Source organism: Aspergillus eucalypticola (genome assembly GCF_003184535.1).
Source record: "Aspergillus eucalypticola CBS 122712 chromosome Unknown BO83scaffold_12, whole genome shotgun sequence".
In the NCBI taxonomy this organism is placed as follows: domain Eukaryota; kingdom Fungi; phylum Ascomycota; class Eurotiomycetes; order Eurotiales; family Aspergillaceae; genus Aspergillus; species Aspergillus eucalypticola.
This window is the reverse complement of record NW_020290286.1, coordinates 857129-882063: the sequence shown is the minus strand read 5'-3', so window position 1 is coordinate 882063 and position 24935 is coordinate 857129. Positions and strand designations below refer to the sequence as shown.

At 47.0% G+C, this 24935-nt stretch overlaps 7 protein-coding genes across 7 annotated transcripts; 4 read left to right on the top strand and 3 right to left on the bottom strand.

The window, feature by feature from the left end:
* Positions 1 to 683: 683 nt before the first annotated feature.
* Positions 684 to 3092, bottom strand: BO83DRAFT_417308 (HET domain-containing protein; the record flags this gene model as incomplete). Its single annotated transcript, XM_025534743.1, has 6 exons — positions 684 to 1076; positions 1125 to 1683; positions 1727 to 1746; positions 1844 to 2424; positions 2483 to 2579; positions 2640 to 3092. 6 exons carry the CDS (start codon positions 3090 to 3092, stop codon positions 684 to 686), a joined length of 2103 nt encoding a protein of 700 aa, XP_025388350.1.
* Positions 3093 to 4998: 1906 nt separating this feature from the next.
* On the top strand, positions 4999 to 6488 carry BO83DRAFT_361182 (uncharacterized protein). Its single transcript, XM_025529444.1, has 3 exons — positions 4999 to 5347; positions 5406 to 5539; positions 5611 to 6488. Exons 1-3 carry the CDS (start codon positions 5228 to 5230, stop codon positions 6029 to 6031), a joined length of 675 nt encoding a protein of 224 aa, XP_025388349.1. The 5' UTR covers positions 4999 to 5227; the 3' UTR covers positions 6032 to 6488.
* A 538-nt stretch (positions 6489 to 7026) lies between these two features.
* BO83DRAFT_427190 (cytochrome P450) lies at positions 7027 to 8566 on the top strand (the record flags this gene model as incomplete). Its single annotated transcript, XM_025535330.1, has 6 exons — positions 7027 to 7042; positions 7116 to 7294; positions 7363 to 7469; positions 7532 to 8150; positions 8202 to 8391; positions 8454 to 8566. 6 exons carry the CDS (start codon positions 7027 to 7029, stop codon positions 8564 to 8566), a joined length of 1224 nt encoding a protein of 407 aa, XP_025388348.1.
* Positions 8567 to 8853: 287 nt separating this feature from the next.
* On the top strand, positions 8854 to 12238 carry BO83DRAFT_388895 (putative nitrate reductase; the record flags this gene model as incomplete). Its single annotated transcript, XM_025532776.1, has 4 exons — positions 8854 to 9138; positions 9278 to 11183; positions 11234 to 12145; positions 12198 to 12238. The coding sequence occupies 4 exons, from the start codon at positions 8854 to 8856 to the stop codon at positions 12236 to 12238; spliced, it is 3144 nt and encodes a 1047-aa protein (XP_025388347.1).
* A 695-nt stretch (positions 12239 to 12933) lies between these two features.
* On the bottom strand, positions 12934 to 13492 carry BO83DRAFT_388894 (uncharacterized protein; the record flags this gene model as incomplete). The annotated part of the gene is made up of 2 exons (XM_025532775.1): positions 12934 to 13244; positions 13411 to 13492. The coding sequence occupies 2 exons, from the start codon at positions 13490 to 13492 to the stop codon at positions 12934 to 12936; spliced, it is 393 nt and encodes a 130-aa protein (XP_025388346.1).
* An 867-nt stretch (positions 13493 to 14359) lies between these two features.
* Positions 14360 to 16160, bottom strand: BO83DRAFT_338233 (uncharacterized protein). The gene is made up of 2 exons (XM_025528502.1): positions 15595 to 16160; positions 14360 to 15513 (listed from the first exon to the last, which is right to left on the bottom strand). The coding sequence occupies exons 1-2, from the start codon at positions 16008 to 16010 to the stop codon at positions 14631 to 14633; spliced, it is 1299 nt and encodes a 432-aa protein (XP_025388345.1). The 5' UTR covers positions 16011 to 16160; the 3' UTR covers positions 14360 to 14630.
* A 4545-nt stretch (positions 16161 to 20705) lies between these two features.
* BO83DRAFT_398946 (glycoside hydrolase) lies at positions 20706 to 24917 on the top strand (the record flags this gene model as incomplete). Its single annotated transcript, XM_025533292.1, has 7 exons — positions 20706 to 20970; positions 21251 to 23144; positions 23217 to 23929; positions 24014 to 24294; positions 24370 to 24468; positions 24527 to 24757; positions 24786 to 24917. 7 exons carry the CDS (start codon positions 20706 to 20708, stop codon positions 24915 to 24917), a joined length of 3615 nt encoding a protein of 1204 aa, XP_025388344.1.
* Positions 24918 to 24935: the final 18 nt, after the last annotated feature.

Sequence of the window (24935 nt, the reverse complement as noted above, 5' to 3'; positions counted from 1 at the left end):
AAGTTCACCATAGGAGAATTTATTAAAATCTGTCTGCTCGGTACAAGTTACTGTTGCTAATGGATACTAAAAATAATAATAAAACCCTAATAATAAATCATAGCTACCTTCACCAACAGCACATATGCGTCAGCGTTATGATAGTCGTAGATGTTACGGGATGTGTAAGATAACCTTGGTTCGCAGGCTCTGCTAATGACCAACTACTTGAATTAAACACTGACGTTGATGGAAAATAGTGCTTAGTCGCGCAGAATATTACCACGATTGTGTCTTTAAAAAAAACCTAGAAAGCATCGCGAACGATATATTCCTCCCTGTGCCTTCAAATGCCACAATCAGATAGCGCACGTCACCGGGCCTCTCAAGCGACGGTTCAATATTAATATAGCTCGTATCTCTGATTCACATGGCGTAGAGGAAGGGGCTGCGGTGATCATATATTATTTTATTAGAATAATTCCTAGTGAGCTGCGCACCCATCCGCATTTAACATTTGCAAGTTCAATATGATCAAGTAGACATCGTTATGTTCAAAATAACTGGCTACTAGGGTGAGTGAAACTTTTTGACCATTATTTAAGTGAGCCCAGTGAGCCGGGTGAGCAGGATATGGACTTAGACCAAGTATGAATCCCCTTTTATGGCTGGACTATAAGTCTATATGAATCCAATTTCTAGAGCTAGACGAGGGCTATATCCTGTACTGCGATATTCTTCCAGAATTTCGTGCCGCCAAGCCCTCGATCCTCAGTGTACCATAAGCCAAGCCGTTCATAGTCCCCCTCTGTCCCGGCCACCGGCCGAACAAGGATACCCAGCATTACCTCTTGGCTAGTAATATCATAGCTCGGGAATATGGAATGTTGGTCGAGACTAGTACTGGCGATCAGCAGCATCGCCATTTCAGCCAAAGGGCCCTGGGCATTGCCGTCTGCATCAGCACCCCCGGAATTATAGTCCCAATCCAAGTGAAGATTGGCGATGTATTCATCTGTTTCCGACCATAGCGTATAACTGAATGTAATCCCGAGAAATTTTCGAGGGCCATTGTTCTGGACTCGGGGGTTTCCGTTCTTGCCAACTGGCAGTTTGACTACTTTGCCAGAAATGAACAGTCATACCTGAGATACGCGGCCATAAGGATTAAACTTCTCGGACTTGACGTCCGCCTTTTGGAGTGTGACTTCCGATGATATCGAGACGGTTGGATTAGTCGGGCCTTTCACCCAGTCGAGTACCACTGGACGGCAGGCCCAGCTCCAGGAGGGTGCCGTATACCCATTCGTTGATTGAAGTTTGTGGTAATCATCAAACTTCTTAAACGAGACTGTTGTCCAAAGAAGCCCCCGGTGTAAGTCCGACTCCCATAGGCCCGCCAAGTACCTCTGTTCCGGGAACCTTTCGTTAATGATCCTGGCCAGCGCGGCGATGGCTGGTAACCGATCTTGCTCATATGTGAGCAGCTTCTTAGAATAGAGCTGAGCCAACTGATACCAGGAACACAGTGTCTCACGAAGCGAATCCTTCCTCTCGAAGTAGGTTTCGTGCTCGAAGCCAGAATGGTCGGCACTTTTGCGAAGGGTTCCACTGATCATGTGGAACATCGAATCTCCAAAAAAAACAATTTGCGGGGCGAGACCAAATTCTCCTGGAAGGTCCACGCTCGTTTGCACCAGTTCGCTTCAGAAAAATCAAGGTTTCCAGGTACTTCCTGGTTACATACCAGTCTTCCAGAACGGTCACCTGATTTGATCAGCGTCGAGCAAGGCGAGCAAAGCATTCGCAGGTGTAGATGACCGGAGATAGTACTACACAGTCGCGACTGAAATGGAATTTTCACCGTCAGTGGATTATGTTTTGGTTTCAAGAAGCCGCTGGAGCAGGAGTCTCCTCGAAGGATGCATAAAGTGATAAAGCTGTGAGAGTAGACCTGTGACATGCTGAGTGCCTCCTTAGCCCAATCCTCTTTGTCATCCTGAATGATGCATAGAGCATCTACCCAAAGAAATCGGATCCCTAGGGCACGACACAACTGAATGGCATCTGCAATTGTTTGTGGGATCTTTCCGAGCTTGATACTCGACAAGTGCTCAACATGGGTGTCGGAAACCGTCTTAAGTTGGCGTTTCGCCTGATCAATCGAACCCCAGCTATAGCTCAAAGTAGCGTACCTCCTCTGGGAAGGCTTCAGTGAGAGGAACTCTGGGTTCACCGTCGGAAGAACCAGTCTCAAGGCTGAGCAACCTCTTGACGACAGATCCAGCAGGCGTGTGGGTAGAAATTCACCGCTGTCATCTGTCTCTAGGGGTGTTTCCTGCACTGAAAGTGCGATCAATTGTTGCAGGCGACCCAGGGACGCTGGAGACATCGGATTGTTCCCTACAGGCTGACGGCCCAGGCTGAACCATGAAGCACATGGATCTAGCATCTCTCGTATCAGGATTGTCTCAAATTTCTGAAGAAGTCATTGCGCACATACCATCCGCGTCAGTGTAGAGATTGTAATGCGAGGAGTATTCTGTTACCCCCTGCTGCTGATTGATGGTGAAAAACACATACAGGGTATCGAGCCAGACCTTCGGGTCATTCGCAGGACGGTGGGGGTCAATGCCAAATTGTCCGAATTTATATTAAACCTCCGTAATAATCAATTCTGCTTCCGCTGGCTGCGTCCCTTCCTTTAAGGCGATGTCCCCCCAGATTGTGAGTAAATCTTGCCGAAGGACATGACAGAAAGAACACCCTCCTGATGCCGTCATAGTGATGCCCGACAAAGATGGAAGCACATCGGTTCGCTTGAAATCCAGCTTCAGCGTTGTTCTCAAAACTACTTCTGGATCAACAAAGCGAGCAAACCACTCTGGATTCACGTAGGACAGCGCCCTTGCTGCAGCTACCGCGGTTGGCCCTACCTCTGCTATTTTGTTCTCCACGGTCATTACCTCTGTTCCAAAGTCGACGTAAGCCTTTCCATCTGCTGCCACTTCGATGCGTCCTCCGTGCTGTATATCATCCAGTTTCAGCACTCGACAGTATGTGCAAGGTCGATCAAGAGTAAGCGAATCGGTAACTTCTGCTATTTCTGCCATGTCTCAGTCCGTAGATAAGATGCTTTCCTTTCGCTTTTGCCATAAATGGGAGTTTCTCTCGTTAAATAAGGCGAGCAATGGGAGAAAAGAAATAGTAGGAAACTTGGCTTTCTTATAAGCAAGGATACCCTTGTCGGTTTGGCTGCGTGACCACTTCTTCATCCTCCTGAGACGTGGTCTTCTCCACACCACACATCTCGGCTTGACAATCTGAGCCACGTAGTTGGCTTCTGCTAGGTTATGGGCCTGGGTTAGCTCTCTAAGCATCTTACGATTACCCCGATTGATCCCGGTAAGCTTGTTAGTATTGTCGAGCGTTGTAGAGATTCCAATCCTTTCAATTGTGCCACTCAGATAGATTCCAGTGCTTTCTATAACCACTTTCACACCTATAGCTGTTAATATTTGTTGAAACGACGTTTTAGGTCAATATTAAAGCCGTAAGAAACGCTTCATTCTTACCATCTAGGCGCGCTCGGAGCGGTTGAGGTTACAGAGTTTACGGGTCACGTGACCCCTACTATTGGTAATCTACTGAGATTACGTTCCAACAATATTTTTATTGAGCAATCCAAAGCAGCTGTTAAGACCAACTGGTCGTTCGGTTTAAAGATGAGTTTGGACTATGCCAATTACGCTAAACCATTTCTGCAACAGATCCGGAATAGCCTGTGTTCAAGATATCGTAGCGTAACGTATTCATTTTAGCCAAGCTCTGGGCCCTGTTCATTACACGTCAGGCTTAGTTTTACTGCCAGGTAGCTTTAAGAATCTCACAAATTTATATAAAGAAGAACCTTAGAAATCCACTTACGGATATTACCCGCTCCAATATCTCAAATTGAGTTTTGCGGGCCTGTCATCCTTCTGTATGCTTTAACGGAGGCCTTAACACTGTTTAAGAGAGGCAGAAGTACATGAGCCTTTATATCTTAATTCTTTCTGCTGCATTTCGATGAAGTAATCATCTTTCCAAAAGAGCGACCAATTAATTTATTTTCGATGCAGATTGATATTTCTGGAATGGCAATTGGGCAGCTATCTAACCGGAAAAAGCAAAGCCAACAAACTTCTACACTATCTTGCACAACCCCCTTGCCCACACCGGACTTTTCCCGACTTTCTCCCAGACCTAACACACATATATTTGTCTGAATATGGCTAGCCTATAAATTCAGATTCTTGGCATGTACCGCTCTGTCTTGTAATGTCCGCCGGAATTGCACCGAGTCTTACAGAAGACGTAAAGCCCATGCAGATGGCGGGGGGCTCCGGTCACGGGTGACTCGGGCACCTGCCCACCCGGATGAGGTAGTGTAACAACATAAGCACGTCCCTCCACTCAGCCTTGTCTGATAAATATATCGCAGCTGAACTGGTCTGACTTCTGTTATCTGCGATCCCAAGGCATCGTTCACTCGTTTACGAAGGTCCTCCGGCATAAGGACTAAATGGATACAGAGTTGAAGATATTTACCTAATAAACTCTTTCCTTTTTTTACTTTGGATCTTCAATGCAGCACAGCTACTAGTATCTGGTTCGAATATTGAGCAGATAGCTATCCGAAATCCTAATCTACAGCTTCTACAAGGAAAACAGGATAGACCCCACTTTTTCTTAAATTTCTTATCTTTTATCTTTAACATCAGCTGATTGTAGATATTACCTTCTACGTAGTAACTGGCAAGGATCAGGCAAATATGGCCATCACGAGATCCAGAACCCCACAAAGAAACCTTTGCAAAATTGGTCGAAAACCTGAAATTCGGTCAATCCGACTTTTGGCAATCGAGCTATTTTGACAGCCACTAAGGGGTTCAAGTGGCCTGATTAGGTATAGTGGTATAACTTTCGGCGACACTAGTCCCCCGCTAGCACTTAAATCAGGCTAGAGGATATCGCTTAGTCCTTCAGAATACGAAGCAAGAGTCAATCGGATGCTTCCGTCTGACCGCGATGCATTGTTATTCAAACTGGCTCTAGACTGGGACCCTGGCCCCAAACCTACCGAGATGAAAGGACTTCTTGTCGTATATGAAGGCGCTGGCCACTCTATCTGTTCCTCTTATCATCTTTCCAAAATTTCCATTCCTGTCGCTCGTTTAACTATATACCCCGGCATTTCCAATAGAAAATGCGTATCCACTCTTTTGCCCTTTTGGCCGGTGCCACTATTGCCATCGCTACCCAGACAGTCTCTCTTTTCCTAATTGGCTTCGATGAGCAACAACTTGAGGGCAAGATCATTGGCACTGTAAGCACAACCATCCCTCTATCAATCTACCTCAACAACCTAACTATTATCATCCCAGACCGGTTCCATGACCGAATATCTTATCAAGTGTGCTGCTGACGTTGACTCTACCGAATGCGGTCTTCCCCCTAATGGCATGACCGTAGCCCAAGGCTCTTCCACCGTCAGCCTGGCATACAGTACGGGTCGTATGTGAGTATATCCAGCCCTATAAGGATCCCACTTCTACCCCACAAGTCATAGCTGATCGTTTCCTGAAACAGAACCATTGCTGAGAACTGCAACTACGATTCCATAAGCGTGACCTGCGCCGCAAGCCTTGACGAGGAAGGCATAACCACCACCTTCACCTCCGCCGTCGCCCTCACTGAAATTCCCGGTGGCGGCTCTTTGCTGCCTGTCACTATCACCGGAACTGCAACAGAGAAAGCCGCCGCCACTACTGGGGCCTCCGTATCGGCTTTCACCGCTGCGTCGACTAGCGGCGCTACTTTGACTACCTCCGCTTCGACTACCGGTGGTACCAGCGCTGGTACCAGCACCAGCGCCTCCTCGGATAGCAGGAGTGCTGCTGCGACCAGCCAGACTGAATCTGGTAACGCTGCTATGCCTATGATTACTGGAGACGCGCGCTGGGCTGCTGCCGGCGGTGCTGCCGCTGTATTGGCGCTTGCCGTTCTTTGATCATCTGATCATTTTTATTTTGGATGAGATTGGAGGTGTTCAGTCGTGGCTCCACCAATGCCTTTCTGCCTTGACAAAAAAGATATGGACATCCTCATGTATCAGCTACAACTGAATCATTCTCCGTCACTCTACCTACCGCCCTGCGGTTAATTATAAGCTTCCGCTCGATTGTGCCATAGACATACTCTCGGAGACTTCTCATCGTATTCGCCACCTTCTTCCCATTCGGCAAATGGTAGAAAAAACTGAGTTGATCCGACTATGGCTGTGGCACGATACTGGGCGGAAAAGGTGAGTATGCTTGTATTCATGAAGAGAAATACATTCCCAGGTATCATTACGACGTTTATAAAAAAAACCTGTATTTTATATGGAATCTAAATTGGCTTTAGCATGTCACGCGATTAGGGAGTGAAAGAGGGTCTCTCAAACTTGGAAGGCAATAACAATTCGCACCGTGTTATTCCGACTGTACTGTCGCACTATAACTGTAGGGCTGTACCTTCACACTTGAGAGTGACTGGAGACGCTGTGGTTATTACCCGATAATGTAAAACTGCAGCATTGTGCGCGGAGCATGAACTTTACCCCTGAGTCTAACTGATGGCGGACCCACACCGCGGGAGGGCCCCAGACCCCTTCTCCAAAGTCCAAAGATAGTTACCAATTACCACCGCCAGCTCTACGGAGGACGCGACCCTCGAAGTACACACTTTGACAGATGTTTTGACAACCAGACCCCGCTGCTGTATCTCCAAGACTGTATCCACGCATTGGACGGAAAAATAGTGTAATATGGCTCAAGGGTTGAAACAGGATAACCGTGATGGCGAATGGACCAAAACGTCATCTCGGGCGCAATGTGAGGTCATCGACTACGCTACGCGGAGTTATCCACACCCTATCGCGCTTCAAAAGACCTGAGGTGCTCGCACTCTGCTGCAATATCAGAAGGCAGTACAGCATTTATCATATCACTTGAAGATTTCAAGATGTCTGGCAGTTCTGGTAAGCTTAGCTCCTACGGTCATGCTGTCCCTGGGGTATTCGAGTTGAAGCTTACTCTCCCCCACTCGGCAAGACTTGCCGAAGTACCCCTTTGCTCGTTCCCCAAGATCTTATAATCCTCCCGCGGAGCTAGGAGAGCTTCGACGCCAAGGTCCCACGGAACGAGTTCAGCTCTTCGATGGGAAGCCTGCATGGATCATTACGAGACACAAAGAGGTCTGTGAGATGCTGAATAGTGATAGATTGTCCAATGTATATGCTGCCCCCCTCAGTTCCCGCTATCTGAGAGTCGCCGTACTTTATGCTCACCAATCATTTAGGAACGATACAACCGCGACGGATATCCCGAAATCCATAGCGGTACGAAGAAGGAAGGCGTCAGGCCGACATTCGTCCACATGGACGCTCCAAAACACGAAAGGCACAGGTAAGAGAGGCACAACAACCTCATTGTTGAAGATACGGAAGCGTCTATTAACTGACTCAGAGCCATGACGGAGAGCTTTTTGCCCCTGAAGCGACTGAAGCACTCAAGCCACAAATCCAGGAAATTGTGGACGGGCTGATTGACTTGATCAAAGATCGGGGTTGTAAAGATGGACCTATTGACCTGGTCATTGAGTTTGCTGCCATGGTGAATCCAAAGGCGATTCTACTACTGATCTTCAAAGTCCCTGAAAAGGAGACTAACAAGATCATCCAAGCGAGCTCCGCGCTCAGCGGCACAAGCGGCACAGCATCTGAGTCGGGTCATACGGATTTGCACGATTTACTAAGTCAGCTAGTCGACGAACGGATCAAGAAGCCTGGCAGTCCGCAAGAAGACTTGATCAGCAAGCTCGTGATTGAACAGTATAGGCTGGGAAGCCTCGACCGCGACGACCTTATCATCCTCGTCTATATGATCCTTGTCGCTGGGAATTCGGCGATTGAGAGTTCCATTGCCTTAGGCGTTACTACCTTACTGCAGAACCAGGATCAGCTTAGAGAGCTTAGGGATAAACCTGAACTGGCAGGGCAAATTGTTGAGGAGATATTGAGGTACCATACTCCGTCTGCATTGAACAGCAGACGTGTCGCGATGGCTGATCTCAGGCTGGGTGGGAAGGTAGAAACGCAATCTTTCGACGTCTATCTGCATAGCTCTGACTGTTACCAGGAGATCACTGCCGGCACAAGTGTCATTGGCTTCGTTCGATCCGCCAACCGCGACGAAAGGTTGTATTCCGATGCAGACAAGTTTGACATCCACCGTCACGTCGACCCGCACCAGAATCTGGCCTTCGGATACGGCCCGCATAATTGTCAGGGTCAGTGGCTGTCGCGGCTGGAGCTACAGGTCGTTTTTAGTAAGTGATAGCGCGCCGGTTCCTCCACCTGTGTACAAGGCTAATAGATGAAACCGTTCCAGGCACCCTATTCCGCAGACTTCCGAATCTAAAGCTTGCCATTGAGCCCTCGGAACTGGAGTATACACCGCCAACACAGAATGTGGGGGTTGTCCATCTTCCTGTGGTATTCTAATGAAACATTTGTTGTCAGAAATAAGAGAATAATAGTATACAAATATTCAAGAGCAATCTTTTTGATAGATAACTAAAATGATAATTCCCACTTGGTGATAGGGCAATTAGAGTTAAGGTTTGCGAGCCAACATTACCGAGTACTTGTGAAAAACTGATGTCATCTCTTCCTTTCTCCGCGGAAGTCTCAGGCCGTTTTATTTAAGCATGGGTAGTTAAATGGAGGAAAGCGGGTCGGAGACTGCAGCCGAGGGTCATTCTGTATCAAATTAGTAAGGCAGTGAACCTATGCCTGGTAAAATGCAAATCTACCAACTGGCCCAGCACCCTGGGTCTTCACAAAAGGAGATTGAAAGTGAACCGGACTGGACTCTTCACTTCCACGAGAACCAGCTGGGCTTCCGGAATGCCAGTGGCCGGTATGCAGGGATCACACATATTGGCGATGAACTCGCTGAAGACCCCGAGGAGGTGCGAGAGGCTCGTGAGCAGATTGGCGAGCTGAAACAAAAGGTCGAGAAGGGAGAGCTGGTCAATTTCCGAGACCTGATAGAGGACCAGAAAGATAGGGAGGTACGTGTGTATGCATGCAAGGCAGAAAGAGAGCGTCAGTAATGGTAATTTGATACTGACGGTTGGTGCAAAGGCATTTCATCTTCGACATCCCGCGAAACGACCCCCCGGCTGGTGATATGTGCCTGATTACACAGAGCAATGGGTGAAGATGGCTCAGGATTGGCCGGCAAATGTCCGGCGGCGGCAGAAACAGGAAGAGAGCCAGAGGAACGAGCAGCAGGAAAAAAAGGACGAAGAGAGCCAGGAAGATGGGGGCAAGCAAGCGAACGGAACCAAACAACATAAGAAGGACCAATATGAAGATGCCAGCACCCAAAAAGCAAAGCCAGAGCAGGACACGCAAAAGTCGGAGGCCGATGGAGGCGCAAGGGACGATAAAACCCAGGAAACTAGTCCGGAGGGACTTGCATTGATCCGCGCGTTACAACACGAGAAGGAAACTATGAGCAGCCTGAAGCAGAACAATGGCAAAGCAAGGTCACCAGCGCCCGGAAACCCTTACGTCACCATTGACGAAGCAGATCAATTTACCGCAGATAATTGGGTGCCTCGATCCCCTGATCTAGTCCGGCTGACTGGGAAGCTGCCATTGAACGCCGAACCGCACTTATCAAAGCTCTTCAACGCCGGGCTCATAACCCCAAATGAGCTCCATTATGTGCGGAACCATGGCCCAGTACCGAAACTGGTTTGGGAGTTTCATGAGATAGAGATAGAAGGTGGTCGGGTGAGAATTAGTATGGAGGAGTTGACGAATAACTTCACGGCTATAAATATTCCTATCCTCCTGGCCTGTGATTACACGCGGCGCAGGGAGTTGAACATGGTTAAGCGTACAACAGGATTCAACTGGGGTCCTGGGGGCGTGAGCTGTGCTTACTGGAAGGGTCCACTGCTTCGGGATGTTTTAATTGCTGCCGGGGTGCCAGAACGCATGCCTGACCAGGACAACCAACGGTATTGGATCCATTTTGAGGGAGCTGATGAGCCGAGCGAGGCCAAATATGCCACCTCTATCCCTTTTGACCATGTTATGGACCCTAGAAATGACGTTATTCTCGCATACGAGATGAATGATCGACCTTTGCCACCAGACCATGGTTTCCCTGTCCGAGTGATGATCCCCGGGTATGTGGGAGGACGCTGTGTGAAATGGCTTAGCAAAATTTGGACGAGCAAGAAAGAGAATGACTCGTACTATCATCTGCATGACAACCGAACGCTGCCTAGTTCTGTCACGGATGCGGAAAGCGAAGTTGCCAAGCTGTTCTTCAGTCACCCAGATACCGCGTGCTACGAACAGACTCTCAACTCAGTGATTGCGAGGCCTGCACAAGGGGAGAGAATTCGACTTAGTGAAGCTCGGAAAGGGAAGACGTATCGCATCGCAGGGTTTGCCTACAGTGGCAGCGGCCTTCCGGTTCGTCGAGTCGAGGTATCTCTAAACGGTGGCAAGACATGGCTCTACTGTATTCGCGAATTTCCCGAGCGCCCCATACGTCATGGGGATAAATTCTGGACCTGGGTACATTGGCACGTTGACGTCGAGATTCTCCAGCTGGCCCAGGCAGAGAGCATTACAGTTGCATGCGTCGATGGGGCTCATAACACGCAGCCAGAGCAGCCGCGCTGGAATATATCAGGGACATTAAATAACTGTCGGTATTCTGTAAAGCCAGAGATGGTCTACGATAACGATGATGACCAGTCAGGTACTCCCTACATATTATTTCGCCATCCAGTGGAGCCAGGAACAGGAGATGGGGGCTGGATGCAGCCAAGCGTGGACGTACAGGTACAAAAAGCTAAGCAAAGCGCGGGTGCGCCTCAGAAACAATTTACACGCGAGGAAATTGAGAAACACAGCAGTGAAGATGACTGCTGGATTGTCATTGATGGCAAAGTCTACGATGCAACGCGGGTGCTGTCTTGGCATCCTGGTGGGAAAGCGCCCATCCTTGCGCATGCTGGCAAGGTTCACCATGAGACTACCGAGGAGTACGCAAGCATCCATGATGATTATGCAACACAGAAGCTCCAAGGTTAGTAAATTTGTGTATTATATTCTGAGAAGTGACTGACAGGGCTGCAGAGTGTATTCAGGGAGTCGTGACGGAAAAGGCGCTGATATACATCGAGAAAAATGCTGAGAGGGCGAAGAAGGAAAAGCAGCAAGCTGCCCAGGCCACCGACCAGGCGCTACAGAAACATCGCTGGGTACCCGTCAAATTGATGGATCGCAAGGCTATTAGCAAAGACACTCGGGAATATACATTCAAACTGCCCGAGGGCAAACCTACCCTAGGCATCGGGGCTTGCCAACACGTCGAAGTAGCCTTTCATATGAAGGACCGAATGCTTGTACGTCCTTATACACCGACTCAGCCGCTTCTTCCCCCGGAGAAATCATCCTCAAAGGATTGTCGTGGGAATGAGAAGTCTCAGTTCATCAGTAAAGTTAGAGACGGAAAGGGTACCTTCACATTGACCATCAAGACCTACTTTCCTAATGACGACCAGCCTGGAGGCGCAATGTCGAACGTCTTAGACTGTTTACCGCTAGGTGAGGATGTTGACATCCGAGGCCCGACAGGGGATCTCGTATACGAAGGATACGGAAATTTCACAATCGCAGGAGAGAACAAGCAATTCCAACGAGTGTCTCTGGTGATCGGAGGCAGCGGTATAACCCCTGCTTATGCACTCATAGCTCGAATACTACTCACAGATGGAGATAAGACGGAGATCCGCGTTATCGATGCGAATAAAACGACAAGTGACATTCTGCTACGAGATCAGCTAGATAAGTTTGTGAAAGATAGTGCTGGACAGCTCCAGGTTGCACATGTCATCTCAAAACCAGATGATGACTGGAAAGGGCTTACGGGACATGTCAACGAGGAAATAATCCAAAAGCACATATTTGAACCTTCTGACGAAAATGTGGCCATTCTGTGCGGACCACCGGCAATGATCGAAAAGGCAGTGCTGCCTGCTCTTGACGGTATATTAATAAATTCTTTTCTGAGCCTGGCTGCGTTGCTGACAAGTGATAGATTGGGGATATGTGCGCGACGAGAATGTCTTCGGTCTTTGATGCTCTGTCGGTCGAGAAAGACCGTCAGGGGAAATCTATGAATACGATATATCGTTCCAAGCATCATTAATGAGGAAGCTTCACAGAGAAGCCATATATATATATAGTATACCAGGATAGTGGCTTCTGATTCAGCCAGAGCATTTGGCCAAAGGATATCCTGATATACTATCAACTTAAACAACGAGTGAGGTCGTCCAAAGGGAAGAGAACAATGTGAATTATACTCATCATGAACTTTGCAAGAAACATTACTATCTTCCAACAATGTATGCAGAGAAGGCACATGACCAATAGGCAGACAGCAGAGTACGTGAACGGTTCCTATAGCGAGTGTATCACCATTCCTTTTATGGCTATCTTGAGAGCATAATTACCTACAGATCTGTGCGGAGCTCGTCGCGTCCCTACTTCTTTCCGCCCTTCTGGTCATTAAGAATGTTTTTGGTAATCTTCTCGGCGGACATAACCGCACTACGTTAGTACTCCCAAGTTTCGTTGGTGTCTAGTGCAGATGTAGAAGGGCAAACTACAGACAGGGATAAAAGGCAGAACGGAGGCAGGACTGGGAACGCCGAAGGATCCACGACTTGAAGAGAAGTAGATAGATCAGCCAAACATTCCCGTTTGGAGATATCGATGAAGGAAGTAAAGACATTAATCCACCATTATCTAAACCCATGGTTAAAACCCGACTATCCATGACAGCATGGGTCGTCCGCGCGACCCATGCGCAGGATAGTCACTGGATAATGTATCAAGCGGAAGCTGTTCTTCAGGGCATGCTTGATTTCAGTCCAAATAGCAGCTTTGGGGCCCGGAGTAAACTTACCACTGATAATAATAGGCGCCATGGCCGGGTTTCCGAAGAGTCGATACATGTATACAATTAATACTTCTAGGTCGGTCGTACTGGTGAGCCAGTTCAGGTACATATTAGACTTGTCGCTCATTATTTTGAAGTTGAGAGTGATACTGCCCTTAGATATAGAAGTCATCGGAACGCCTAATAGGGTGGCATAGTTGTAGCCATCATCTTAAAAGTCATGGCCGAGCGGGAAGGAAATGGCAATAATTTCGGGCTAGTCATTGGGCAATGAAACCAGGTCTTTGTAAAGTCGCGTCAGTAAACTCATAATTATAATATCAAATAGACAGAATTTAGCACGTACCTGCTTTAGTCAATAGCGAGAAATTCCGCAGGTCGCTGGGAATATCCGCAATACTACCAGAGTCGGGATCAAGATTAGTCATTATGCCTGTAATGTTCTCTCCGAACAGATCTTTTTCATGCCAGCGTGACAACACTATTCAATATCACCATTACCTTATCCGCCTCCAGTTAAGCTGCTCCCCCAGTCCCTGTCTGAAATCTAATTTGAACAGTTGTTCCACAACTTCCCTATCATCCAGCCGGGGGTTCTTTGGGACTTCTCAGTGGCAGGGCTCTCTTGCTGGAATACAGGATAAAAGAGCCAGCGGGCCACGGACGATTCTTGGTCTGTGTAATGAAATACTTTTAGGCTCTGGCCATTCAACAGGCTCATAACTTATTAGGAATATCATTGTACATAATATCTGTCACTGATTATTACTACAGTGTGCTGCATGAAATAGACATAGTATCCAAATTTTTTTTCTATATTCTCTCTATAATATATTCTTCGTATCAAATTTGGTCCTTATAAACAAAAGCTATCCCTGTGTCTATTTTCAGATCATGTCCAAAAGAAAGTTACTCTACCGGCGCGATGCGTTCAACGGCGAAGCAACCAGATTGCGCAATAGGCGACGAGGTGAGCCCGTATCTAGAACACTTGAATGGTCTACTACTTCATAGTATTTCCGGACTTCTACAGAATATATTTATATAGGATGATCTAATCATTATATAACATGGATAAAATACAAGTAGTTTATTTTACTAAGAGGAGTTTTGGAATTATCCTGAAGATACGTGATGGAATTCAAGTCTATATATGAGAAACCGGGTCTCCTAGACTTCTGGTGGCTGGGATATCTGGATTTGAAAAGGAGCTTTTGTATAGTATTACAGGGTGTACTATTGATTGTTTTATGCCAGACAACTTGCTAATTATGGATTGGTCATTCAGTGGGATGGCTGACTCGATCGCTACTTGTCTAACTGACTTAATTTAACCTCGTTAAGGTGACCCAAGGATACAATGTCTCTGTTGAAGGATACAAGGGAAACGTTGACACCTGCAACCTTACATATAAGTGCTTATGCTGACTACCACATATAATTGGTAAATGGACTTTTTTTAGAGCAAGAATAGATAAAGAATAGAGCCAGAATCTAGGAAGGTTCACGGACAATATGAAACGTTGCTTATCAGTAAAGTTTATAATTTCCCGCCTCTGGTCTTATTCACTCCCTGCTCATACTGCGGAACGATGTGTTTGTTTCTGACTTGATCGTTGGCGTTAGGGTAAAGCCCCGCCCATACCGTTCCTTAAACTCAGGCGTCTGGCCTTCCGCCGCGTCGGTTGTATCTGACCTAAAGCTGGTCTTTGAGCGAGGCTCATCACCTCTCAGAGAAATAGGATGCTGAACTGTGAGATCTCGAGACAGCTGCTGGATTGTGCTGTTGCTCATATAGCCTCCTACTTGTCTGCTCCTCCAGCCCAAGCCTCGGTTTTTCCCATGGAGAACCTTCCCATTCGCGGAAACCATGAACTGAAGAGCGTCCCCAGTGCCATGGTTTTCAATAACGCTGACGGACTCCTTGAAGTGGCTATCCGCATGAGAGCAAATATCCAGACACTGCCGAGCAGCTTCCCATTCATCACGTAGCCGCGATAAGACTTGGGCATCTTCGTCCGAGGAGATTCTATTTTTTGACTTGGCGAGAAGCTGATCCATGACCTCCTGCATATGCTTTTCTAGCTTGGCTGTTGTCGCAATTAGGCTCCTTTTACATTCCTGCAAGCCTCTGTTCGTAACAGTCTCGGGCGACGAATCACCCATCTCAGATCCTCCAGCTGGACTCGTGTCGTCGGATAGCAACTGGATCTGATCGATATGGTTTGACAACTGGGCGCAAATCTGAAGGCATTTCTCTGTACTCCGGCGCTCCTCCCTCAGAGAGTGCAATTCGGCTGCATCCGGATTGGATAGGGGTTCATCCTTCTCAGTCAGCTGCTCCAACTTTCGATCTATACTTTCGAGTCGGGCTCCCAAGTCCTCTTTTGCATCCTGTATCAGAGCCTCGTAGTTCTCAATGCTTTCGACCGCGACCGCAGATTTGCGCCTGGGGCGGGATCAGTAACCATGACCAAGGAAAGGGAAGTTGGATAACAAGAGCCGGTGTTTGTTGAGGTTGGGTGCTTACAGAGTTGCATCAGTCAGGGCAATATTAATTGTGACTTTGTACCCTGCCAGCAGGTTCCGAAAATCATCGATATCATCCCCCATGTATGTGAGTCTTGCCCAGTCACGGAAGCTGGCCCTATTATTACTCGATCTTGCCGCGCACCGAACCAACTCCTGCTGGAATTCCTTGCAAGCATTCCCGCAGCGAAGCAATGGCAGATCTAGGGCTGAGAGGTCTGTATCGGAGTTTGACTCAACTAGTTCAATGAGGGGCGCCAACACAGCCTTCAGAGCTTCTAGCTCGTCGACAAGGTCGCGCACACGCTTCGGGTGCGAACGGAAGCTGTTCACCGTCTCATAAAGCGAGACCGTGCCTTGGAATGCGAACGTCGCCAAGGCCAGTATTCCAGAGGCGAGTCCGATTGCTTCCGCCATGGTTATCGGTGTGCAGTGGTATTGCTTTACTGTACGAAGCACCCAGACAAATGGTGTAGCTTGTACAGAGGGACCAGGCCAGATCAGAAGTTCAGACAGAGGCAGTCCAGGTAGAAACGTTATGTTGACTGGGGATTTGCCTGGGCAGCCGGGGCCGGGGGGGGGCGGCTCTAGAAGGGTTCTTATCACTCAATGCAGCATCACCTGGTCAGGCTGTAAGCGCCGTGTTCACCTACCTACCACCTACCACAGAAGGCAAAGGTTTCAAGGCGGTCCGGTCGGGGTGGGGCGGCGGCTGCTCAAACGCAAATAACCTAGTGTCATGGGGAGGCAGTGTGCATTGGCCCGATGGCTGTTACGTATTACCCGCAGGACTAGTGCGGGCGCGTACATCAGATTTCGAAAGGGGACGGCCGGTCACATGGCTAGCCGCCTGTCGAGACCGGCGACAACGGTTCACTTCATGGCTTCCAAAACAGCTGGTAGGGGTAATAGTAAGCTACCGTAAGATGTCTAAGCACAGCTGATCATCCTCCACGCTAGTGAGGGCAGACTTCAAAGACCAGCTCGAGAAAGACCCGCCAACCTTCCAACTACAATTCCGGACACGGCAGCAGCTGTTACGGACGCTGACGAGAACTGGTATGCGTTTCAATAACTGACAACATAGCTAAGTGTTGTGAATCTCACGACCGCTACAACTACACGGCCAGCAATCATCCCTGCGAGTGCAAAGCAGAGGGCAGCAACTAGCAGTCATGGCATCGATCCTTCCAGGATACGCTTCCTGAACTGCTTTCCCAGCGCCATGAGGCGATATCAGAATTAGCTTCGATGCCGTTATGGAATATTAAATATCCTCAGCCACTGCCGGCTCAGACGGCGGAAGAGTTGGGCAGCAATACTAGTTTAGTCGTAGATCAGGCCCCGATACGATCGCGGGCGACAAGGCTGGGAGCGAGCCATGGCACGAGCTATTGTTGACTTACCCGTTGCCTATCGTCACTGGATTCAGTATTCAGTATTTATGCTTGCTAGCAATTAGCACTACAGATTGATTTTCTCGAGCATCTGATGGCGCGTATCTTTGAGGCAAGTTGCAGGGCATTGGTTTGCATTATTTAGAGTTGGGGGTTCCCTCTGGTGTACGTAGCTTGCCGATGACGAGATTCCGGTCCGTTGGTTTTCGTCACGTCAATACACCCGGGGTATCGCAAGGTGTACTGTCTTCACGTGACTTTAATGCTAATATATGGCTTGTGGGAACGATTGGCCCCTGAAACCCCTCCAACATTGAGTGGTGTCGCAAGATTCTTGAGATATTATAAACACCTGGGAAATAGAACTTGATTTCGATACTCTTCATCCAGCTATACAATTAAGCGCCCGCCAGCTTATATCAACAATATTATCTCTAAATCCTTGATCAATAATCTCTAACATTCATGAATATCCACCTGAGGCTCTTATTAAGAATTCTATAATCTACTCAGTAAACTTCATGAGCACTAAATATTTTAAATATCTAGCATATAATATACTGTATCAATCTAACTAATATCATAAAAGAGCATGTAATATCTCTCTTATTTTATATGAGATTTTTATTATCTTCAGCTTGAATCCCTTGCCTTACTATCCTAAGGATAGATCAGGGAAAAATTAAATAAAAGATAATATATAATCATGGGCGGAGAACTGAATTTATAAGTTGAGCGCCAGCCTCGCAGCCTCCGCAGGTGGGGGGTGGAGTGGATCGAACTTCTATTGTCTGGTCAACATATAGAAGGACTCAGTTGTTTCGCCAGGGTCGTGGTTATTTCAATCAATCCCCAGGCGATTTCTATCCTCGTTTAGGAGTCGGGTTCTGGCTCTGTTAAAAATTTGCCTTCTGCATCCTACATTACTTTCCGGCAGATATGGCCTGTCCGAATAGAACGATGTACACCCCACAGCAAAGGCGCCTTTTTAAGGAGTCAGAGACTTCCCACTTGATAATTTAGGTGTTACACCCGTAGTTAAACATCCTGGTGACTGGAAAGTAATACGTAGAAATGCTCTAGTAGTATTTTTCCAACAGGGAGCATTCACTACCAAGATGATAAAAAACTTAAGCCGTTCATGTCTCATTTACACCTAAAACCTTCTATCTACAAGTCAGGAAAGTTCCCGATGTGTGATGGTAACGCGGTAGGATAAGACATAAGCAATTCCGAATAGATTTTCGTCCAACGCAATAGTCACGAATGATATACCTGCTACGATCATTTGAGTTGGCACAAAACGGGCAGCAACTGATATTCCCTCGCTCACCATCGCCAGACGCCATATTAAACTTTAACCATGACAGCGGTACTCTGTGGGCTTTGGATCTATGTCCTCTTCTTGGGCTAAGTCTTGAGCAATATTAGCGGCAAAGCTTACTGTGTCTTCCAGGAAAGTTTTCAGGTTGTTGTTGTTTTATTAATTGGGCAGTATGCTCATATGATATCTTGATGAGGGGATTCGAAGGCTTTGATCATCTTTCCCTATACATTCATACACTTCTGCAGTGGCTGTGGATAGGGTTGTCTATTTGTCAGCACGCCATACGAAGGTCTTGAATTTTTGTTTTGCTCATTGTTTTACTAATTGATCTCGATGTGGAGTTGCATATTTGTTAGTGATTTGGTAGACAGAGACATTGAACAGGATTAGGGAAGTAGGGCCGTGCTTGATACCACTGCTGTTGTAGTTCGATCTGCAGATAAAATCAACTATTGCCTCTATGGCACGTGGCTCACCTCTCACGAGATGTATGATATTGTCAACCGGTTTCTGCACGCATTAGTGACCAAATTGGTGGTACATATGCGAGCTTACCATCCAATATCCTTATAAATATTACTATTAAAACTTCACAACTGGGTCTATATTATACTAAAAAGTCAAAGTCTAGAAGCAGTTTTTGTGGTGCAATTAGTACCCGTATTTTCCTCCATAATGTTATAAATTAGATCACCCCTAGCTGATTTTCCATCGTTCAGTTCTGGTAGCAAAAACACTGCTAGTGCTAGCATTTTCGTGCCTAGAGCCGAGACGTTATCCCTAGGGTCGTCTGCAGTGTCCGTAGGGCCGATATCAATGGTACAGAGTGTTAACTCTATCGATCTCAGGAGAGCCTGTCGGCCCTGGGAGCCTTGTTGCTCCTGGGGCCTCCATGACAGTTCCCAACGTACGTTCTTTCGCTTAGAACAGCGAGCTTGCGATTTCGAATCGCGAAGTGTGTCCCTCGAGAAGTTTGGCTGCGCCGGCAAGCGGATCTACTGGTGAAAAGTTGAATCCCATAATCCCTCAAGATAAAATAATAGGTGTCAATTGCCCGGAGAGGCCGATATTATGTCTAGATTCACGTCCTTCTTTTCCACAGGTCAAGCAAAGACCGCTAAGCAAAAGGGGATGGAGAATCTGTCTTGGTGGCAGGACAAATGAACGAAGTTTGACGAGCGGAGATTGGCTAATGGCAGGCCCCGTCCCTTGCCGTTTCATCGAAGTGCTGTAATAGGTATCGAGGTTGATACACGTACAGAAAAGCGGGTCTACTTCAAGTTTTGGTACCCTGGCAAAGAGCAAAACAACCTGTGACAGAATGTGTACACGTCAAATGTATATGAGAAGCGTGAATCTTGTATCTAGGCAGAACATATTGTACTCTTTGTTATTGAGTTGCTACTCAGGTGTCTATGCATGTCTTTGCCAACAGCAAAACCTGGAATACACACGGAGCAGCGAGAAACCTAGTATACGCCTGCGCCCATGTATCTAGGTAGCCTCTTTCCACTATTAGGTTGCCACAGTATGATTCCAACCACGCATAGGACCAGTGCAGTACGCATTTCCTGGAACGAGGAGTCTCGTACAGTTTGCAGACTGCAGGGAAGGATTAACCTGCAAGAACAAATTGCTTGTGATTTTGTCTTGGACACAAATCTGTGTACAAGAATCCCCAGTAGTGGCTGTATGCCATTTCCCACAAAGCTCTGAACTTAGTTGTCCCTTGCAATAATTTCCCTCGTGAGAAACTTGGAAGAATGTTGTGATTATCACTGAGATTGTATCTAGAATTAATAATACTAGGCAGGTACTCATTTTGGCGCCAAGGAGAAGTGCCGGTCAGGGGCTTCAACTAGACAAACTTACTAGCTCTTTATTTGGGTTAAGCGAGCGGAGGAGTATGAGTCGGTCTGAAATTTCTGTACATTTTCATTTGGCCCATTAACGACGCTAATAAGATTGCTATGTTACATCGACTAATGTTTTTGATCGCGTTCAACTTCTTCTAGAGCTAACTTGGCAGTAGTGGGACCATGCATAGCAAAATTCCGCTACAGATGGCAAGGTACTCCGTACAGCGCTGCCACTTCTGAAGCTAACTGCGTGGTTTCTACGCTAGCTAACTACTCGCACGTTTCTGTTCAATCCCGAAAAAGCATCGAAGCTAAGATGAAAATAAAAATAACGACCATGTCTTAGTACACAGTGGTTCGCTTAAGCTAGTCTTTCTTAGAACTTACAAATGGTACCAGTAGTCCTGGAAAGATAACTTAGGGATGCCTTTCGTCGTTTACCATTAGTATAGTCCCCATTATATCTTGGAAGCTCATCAAGAGTTGGTTTTAGGAGCCATTTGGTGCTTCTATGTCTGCTCTGGGAACCATGGGCTTCCTTTTACGCCCCCGGCTGGTGTATCTTTTATTTTTCCTGTGCTTCCTCATTGCTCAGACAGCAGGACAGAACTGTAGCAAAGAGAACCCCTGTGCAACTGGATGCTGTTCGAAGCATGGTTACTGCGGCACTGGTGATGAGTTCTGTGGTGCAGACTGTGTTGATACCTGCGACTATAAGCTGGGTTGTGATGCTAACAACCCATGTGCACAAGGCTGTTGTAACAAATTTGGATTCTGTGGACTTGGACCAGACTGTAAGTACTCAATGAGAAGTTTTTGGATCGGTACATTTTTGGTTTTCAATATCTAACAAAAACACTTTCTTAGTCTGCGGAGATGACTGTGTTGCTAGCTGTGAAAGAAAAGCAGAATGTGACCCGGGCTTTGGGTTAGATTGGTCTGAAAAATCATCTTGTCCTCTGAACGTATGCTGCTCAAAGTTTGGCTTCTGTGGAACAACGTCAGAATTCTGTGGTAAGAAAACAGTGAAACAGCCCTCTTGCAATAATTCAACGCACACATTAGAGCGTGTAGTTGGATACTATGAGACTTGGAGCACTCGGCGTCGATGCAAACAATTCTGGCCGGAGCAAATTCCTTTGGGAGTTTATACCCATATCAATGTGGCCTTTGCAGTCATTGACCCGGATACATTCGGGGTTCGACCTTCTTTGACTGCAGACATTGAGCTTTTCAAGCGAGTTGCCCGCCTCAAGCAAGAAGATCCTGATCTCAAAGTGTATATCGCTATCGGAGGTTGGAGCTATAATGACCCTGGCCCAACTGCAACGACATTTTCCGACCTAGCCGCATCGACATCCAATCAAGTTAAGTTCTTCAATTCTCTCACAAAGTTCATGTCCACATATGACTTGGATGGCGTAGACATCGACTGGGAATATCCAGCAGCGGACGATCGAAGTGGTCGTCCAGAAGACTTTGACAACTTCCCCAAGTTCTTAAAGAATCTCAAAGCGGCACTCAAAAGAACTGGCGGTCGAGATGGTCTTAGTATAACTCTGCCTGCCTCTTTCTGGTACTTGCAACACTTTGACATCGGAAATATGAAGAAAAGTGTGGACTTCTTCAATATCATGACCTACGATCTTCATGGAACTTGGGACAAAGGAAACAAATGGACTGGTGAATTCCTCGACGCGCATACCAATCTCACTGAGATTAAAGCTTCTCTGGACCTACTATGGCGAAACAGTATTCCATCGGATCAGGTAGTTCTTGGAATAGCATTTTACGGCAGAGCATATACGATTGCAGACCCATCATGTACTAAGCCTGGCTGCCTTTTTGCGTCCGGGGCGGAGGCTGGAGACTGCAGTCATGAGGTTGGGATTCTGATGAACTCCGAGATTGACGAGATTATCGCGGGAAAACGCCCCAGAATCACATATGATAAAGATGCTGCAGTGAAGATGATCACATGGGATGATAATCAATGGGTATCCTATGATGATATCGACACCTTCAAGCTCAAAGCCGACTTTGCCCGAGGGAAATGCCTAGGTGGCCTTATGGTATGGGCAGTAAGCCATGACCATACCAATGGGACTTACTCCCTTGCCCTGGGAGAAGCAGCCCAACGCAAGTTTAAAGCTCTGCCCGACACAATCAAAACAGACGACACAATCAAAATCAAACATAATCAGTGCAAATGGACAAACTGTGGAGACCTCTGCCCAGATGGATGGGTTCTGCTCCGCCGTCATGACGATGATAGACATCATGATGGTGAGTGGATGCTTGATGATGGAGGCTGTATCTTCAAAAATCAGGACCATCGCCTGTGCTGTCCTCCTGATCAAGATGCTCCGACTTGCGGCTGGTACACTTTCAACAACGGTGACTGTGAAGGCAAGTGTCCAGATGGTAGTTTTGAAATTGGCGGAACCGACCGTGGATGTTCAACTGCATTTGGTAATTACCAAGCTGCCTGCTGTACGAGTGGTCAAAAGAGTACTGCGCTCTATGAGAAATGCGAATGGGGTGCTTCATTCGAATGCGACTCATGGAAATGCCCAGCAGAAAAGACCGATGTTCTCCTTAAGTCATGCAATGGCAATGGAGGATCGGCTTGCGGTGGCGACTGGAGAACCCACCTGAATGAGGAGCGCAAATATTGCTGTGACAGCTCTGATGAAAACATGACTTTCGACGACTGCGAGTGGCTTGACGACTATAGCGAAACAGGATACCAAGTCATTCCTACCGATGGTGGTAGTGGAAGTGGTGGGAGTGGCTACTGCTTCTCAAGCTGTCCTAAGGACAAAGTACGGGTAGCTATGGAGCACTACAATACTTGTAACAAAAAGACTGTCTCCCGTGCAAAGTGCTGTTCTCCCAACTACACCACGACCCAAAAAAAGGTAGACCCTATGGTGGAGCTTTGGACGGCTGATCTTAAAGACTGGTTGTAAAATCCTACATGCTCTACCGGCTATGGGTACGGCTACGATGATACCTTTGGTGTGGGCTACGATAAAAGAGGCTTCACAGACATGTTGCCTATAGAATATACACCTCGGTATGCCGGCACCTCGGGAACATCTTTGGAGAAACGTCAAGATCAACAGTCATTCTTCACAAGCAATTCAATTCTAATTGTTGCGACTGATGTCATCTACACCTATCGCATGACGAGCAGGACAAACAAAGCCGTCAAGGAAATCAAGGTGTGGAACGACGTAATTGCCGCTTGGTTCACTTATCTAGCGACTTCCACCCTTATACCATTCTTGAGAGATGTTACAGGTGAACTGTTTTCTGTAGTTGCAGAGGATCTTGCAGGTCGCATCATTTGCAACCTAGAGTACTGGAACCAGATGATCAAAGATTGTACAGCTCCCAGTACTTTAGATGAAGTCTGCGCTATCAGCGATCTTGACGGTTTTGATGATGAATACTCTATTGACCCCGATACCTACGGAACGAATGGTGCATCAACCAAACGAGCTTTTAACAGTCTGGACAAACGTGATGGAGCTCCCAGGGATTTCACCGTTGATTGCGGTACTGACCCAATTACTGGACAGCAGCGAATCATGATTATTACATCAGAGGCCTATCCAAATGGTGGCAATGGTGTCAATCTTGCAAATGCCAATGGACTAACAGTGCGATTTGCGGTCGCAAATCAACATGTATGCACTGATACCTCTATTGATCCTAACGCGCCCAACAATCTTTGGACGTGGGTCAGTAAGTGCTCCCAAATCATGATACATTGAATTATTCCCATGGGGCGATATGGTACATGTATTAACCCTTCTAATTCTTTCATAGCTGAGCATATTTTCGAGCTTCAATTGATTCCTCGCTCAATTGAATTTATGGTTACTGGAACTTTACCTGCTGTGCAGGGCTTGCCAGACTTCAGCACTGGGAGCAAACGTATGCCCTGGGACATTGCACAACTACTGAATCAGGATTATTCGACATGGGCTAGCGGCCACACCACAGCAACTGGAACTCCAATTATTAGGATATTTGACAGTCTCGGCTCAAAGATTAACCCCGCTCGATTAGTTAATACTGAAACTCACTTGAACTCGATGAAAGGGAGGGTATGTTACTATGATAAGCCTTCTCTTTGTAATTTTGATGCAGAAAAGAGAAATTCGCTAAATGGTTGATTATAGCTGTTCGCAGGGAAGCAGCCGATTGGTGATGATACTTGGAGGAATCTAAACGTGGCAGATGAGAGAGCTGGACGGGCTGGGATCAATGAAATACGAATGGTACGCGAAGCCTCCTTCAATTATTCATTTATGTGCTAACTTCATTCGTTAAATTCAGATTATATCTGTGTTCGAGTACTTGAACCAGCAGCTTGTGAACCGTCACCTTGTTGATACATATGGCGCTGCTAATAACGAATTGCGTGTGTTCCAAAATGCAGTCAACAGTGTGTTCGGGCAAAGAGACTTCAGTGCGCCTAATCTGTTCAGAACTTTCATGACAAATTTCATGTCACGAATGGCTGAGTGGGCCTCCAATTGGCTTAATTCGCGTATTGATGAGCTACTTGTCACATGGCAAGCGGTGCAAAATGCAGACCCCGGGATCGCACGCATATCAGGTCGCAGCAAACTACACGGGTGATCTGAGGCAGCTCAGAGAGGTGGTTCGATCAAGAGTGATTTTTGACAATTCAATCTTCATTTATATGCTGGCATCAGGTAGCTAGTTGCTTCAAGTTGGCTTT

Excerpts from the sequence above, each read along its gene's own strand:
- BO83DRAFT_338233 (XM_025528502.1), bottom strand. The coding sequence starts at position 16,010 with ATGGCGGAAGCAATCGGACTCGCCTCTGGAATACTGGCCTTGGCGACG. Across the intron at positions 15,514-15,594 it reads GCCCTGACTGATGCAACTCT|GCGCAAATCTGCGGTCGCGG; the intron begins GTAAGCACCCAA and ends ATCCCGCCCCAG.
- BO83DRAFT_361182 (XM_025529444.1), top strand. The coding sequence starts at position 5,228 with ATGCGTATCCACTCTTTTGCCCTTTTGGCCGGTGCCACTATTGCCATC. Across the intron at positions 5,348-5,405 it reads AGGGCAAGATCATTGGCACT|ACCGGTTCCATGACCGAATA; the intron begins GTAAGCACAACC and ends TTATCATCCCAG. Across the intron at positions 5,540-5,610 it reads GCATACAGTACGGGTCGTAT|AACCATTGCTGAGAACTGCA; the intron begins GTGAGTATATCC and ends TTCCTGAAACAG.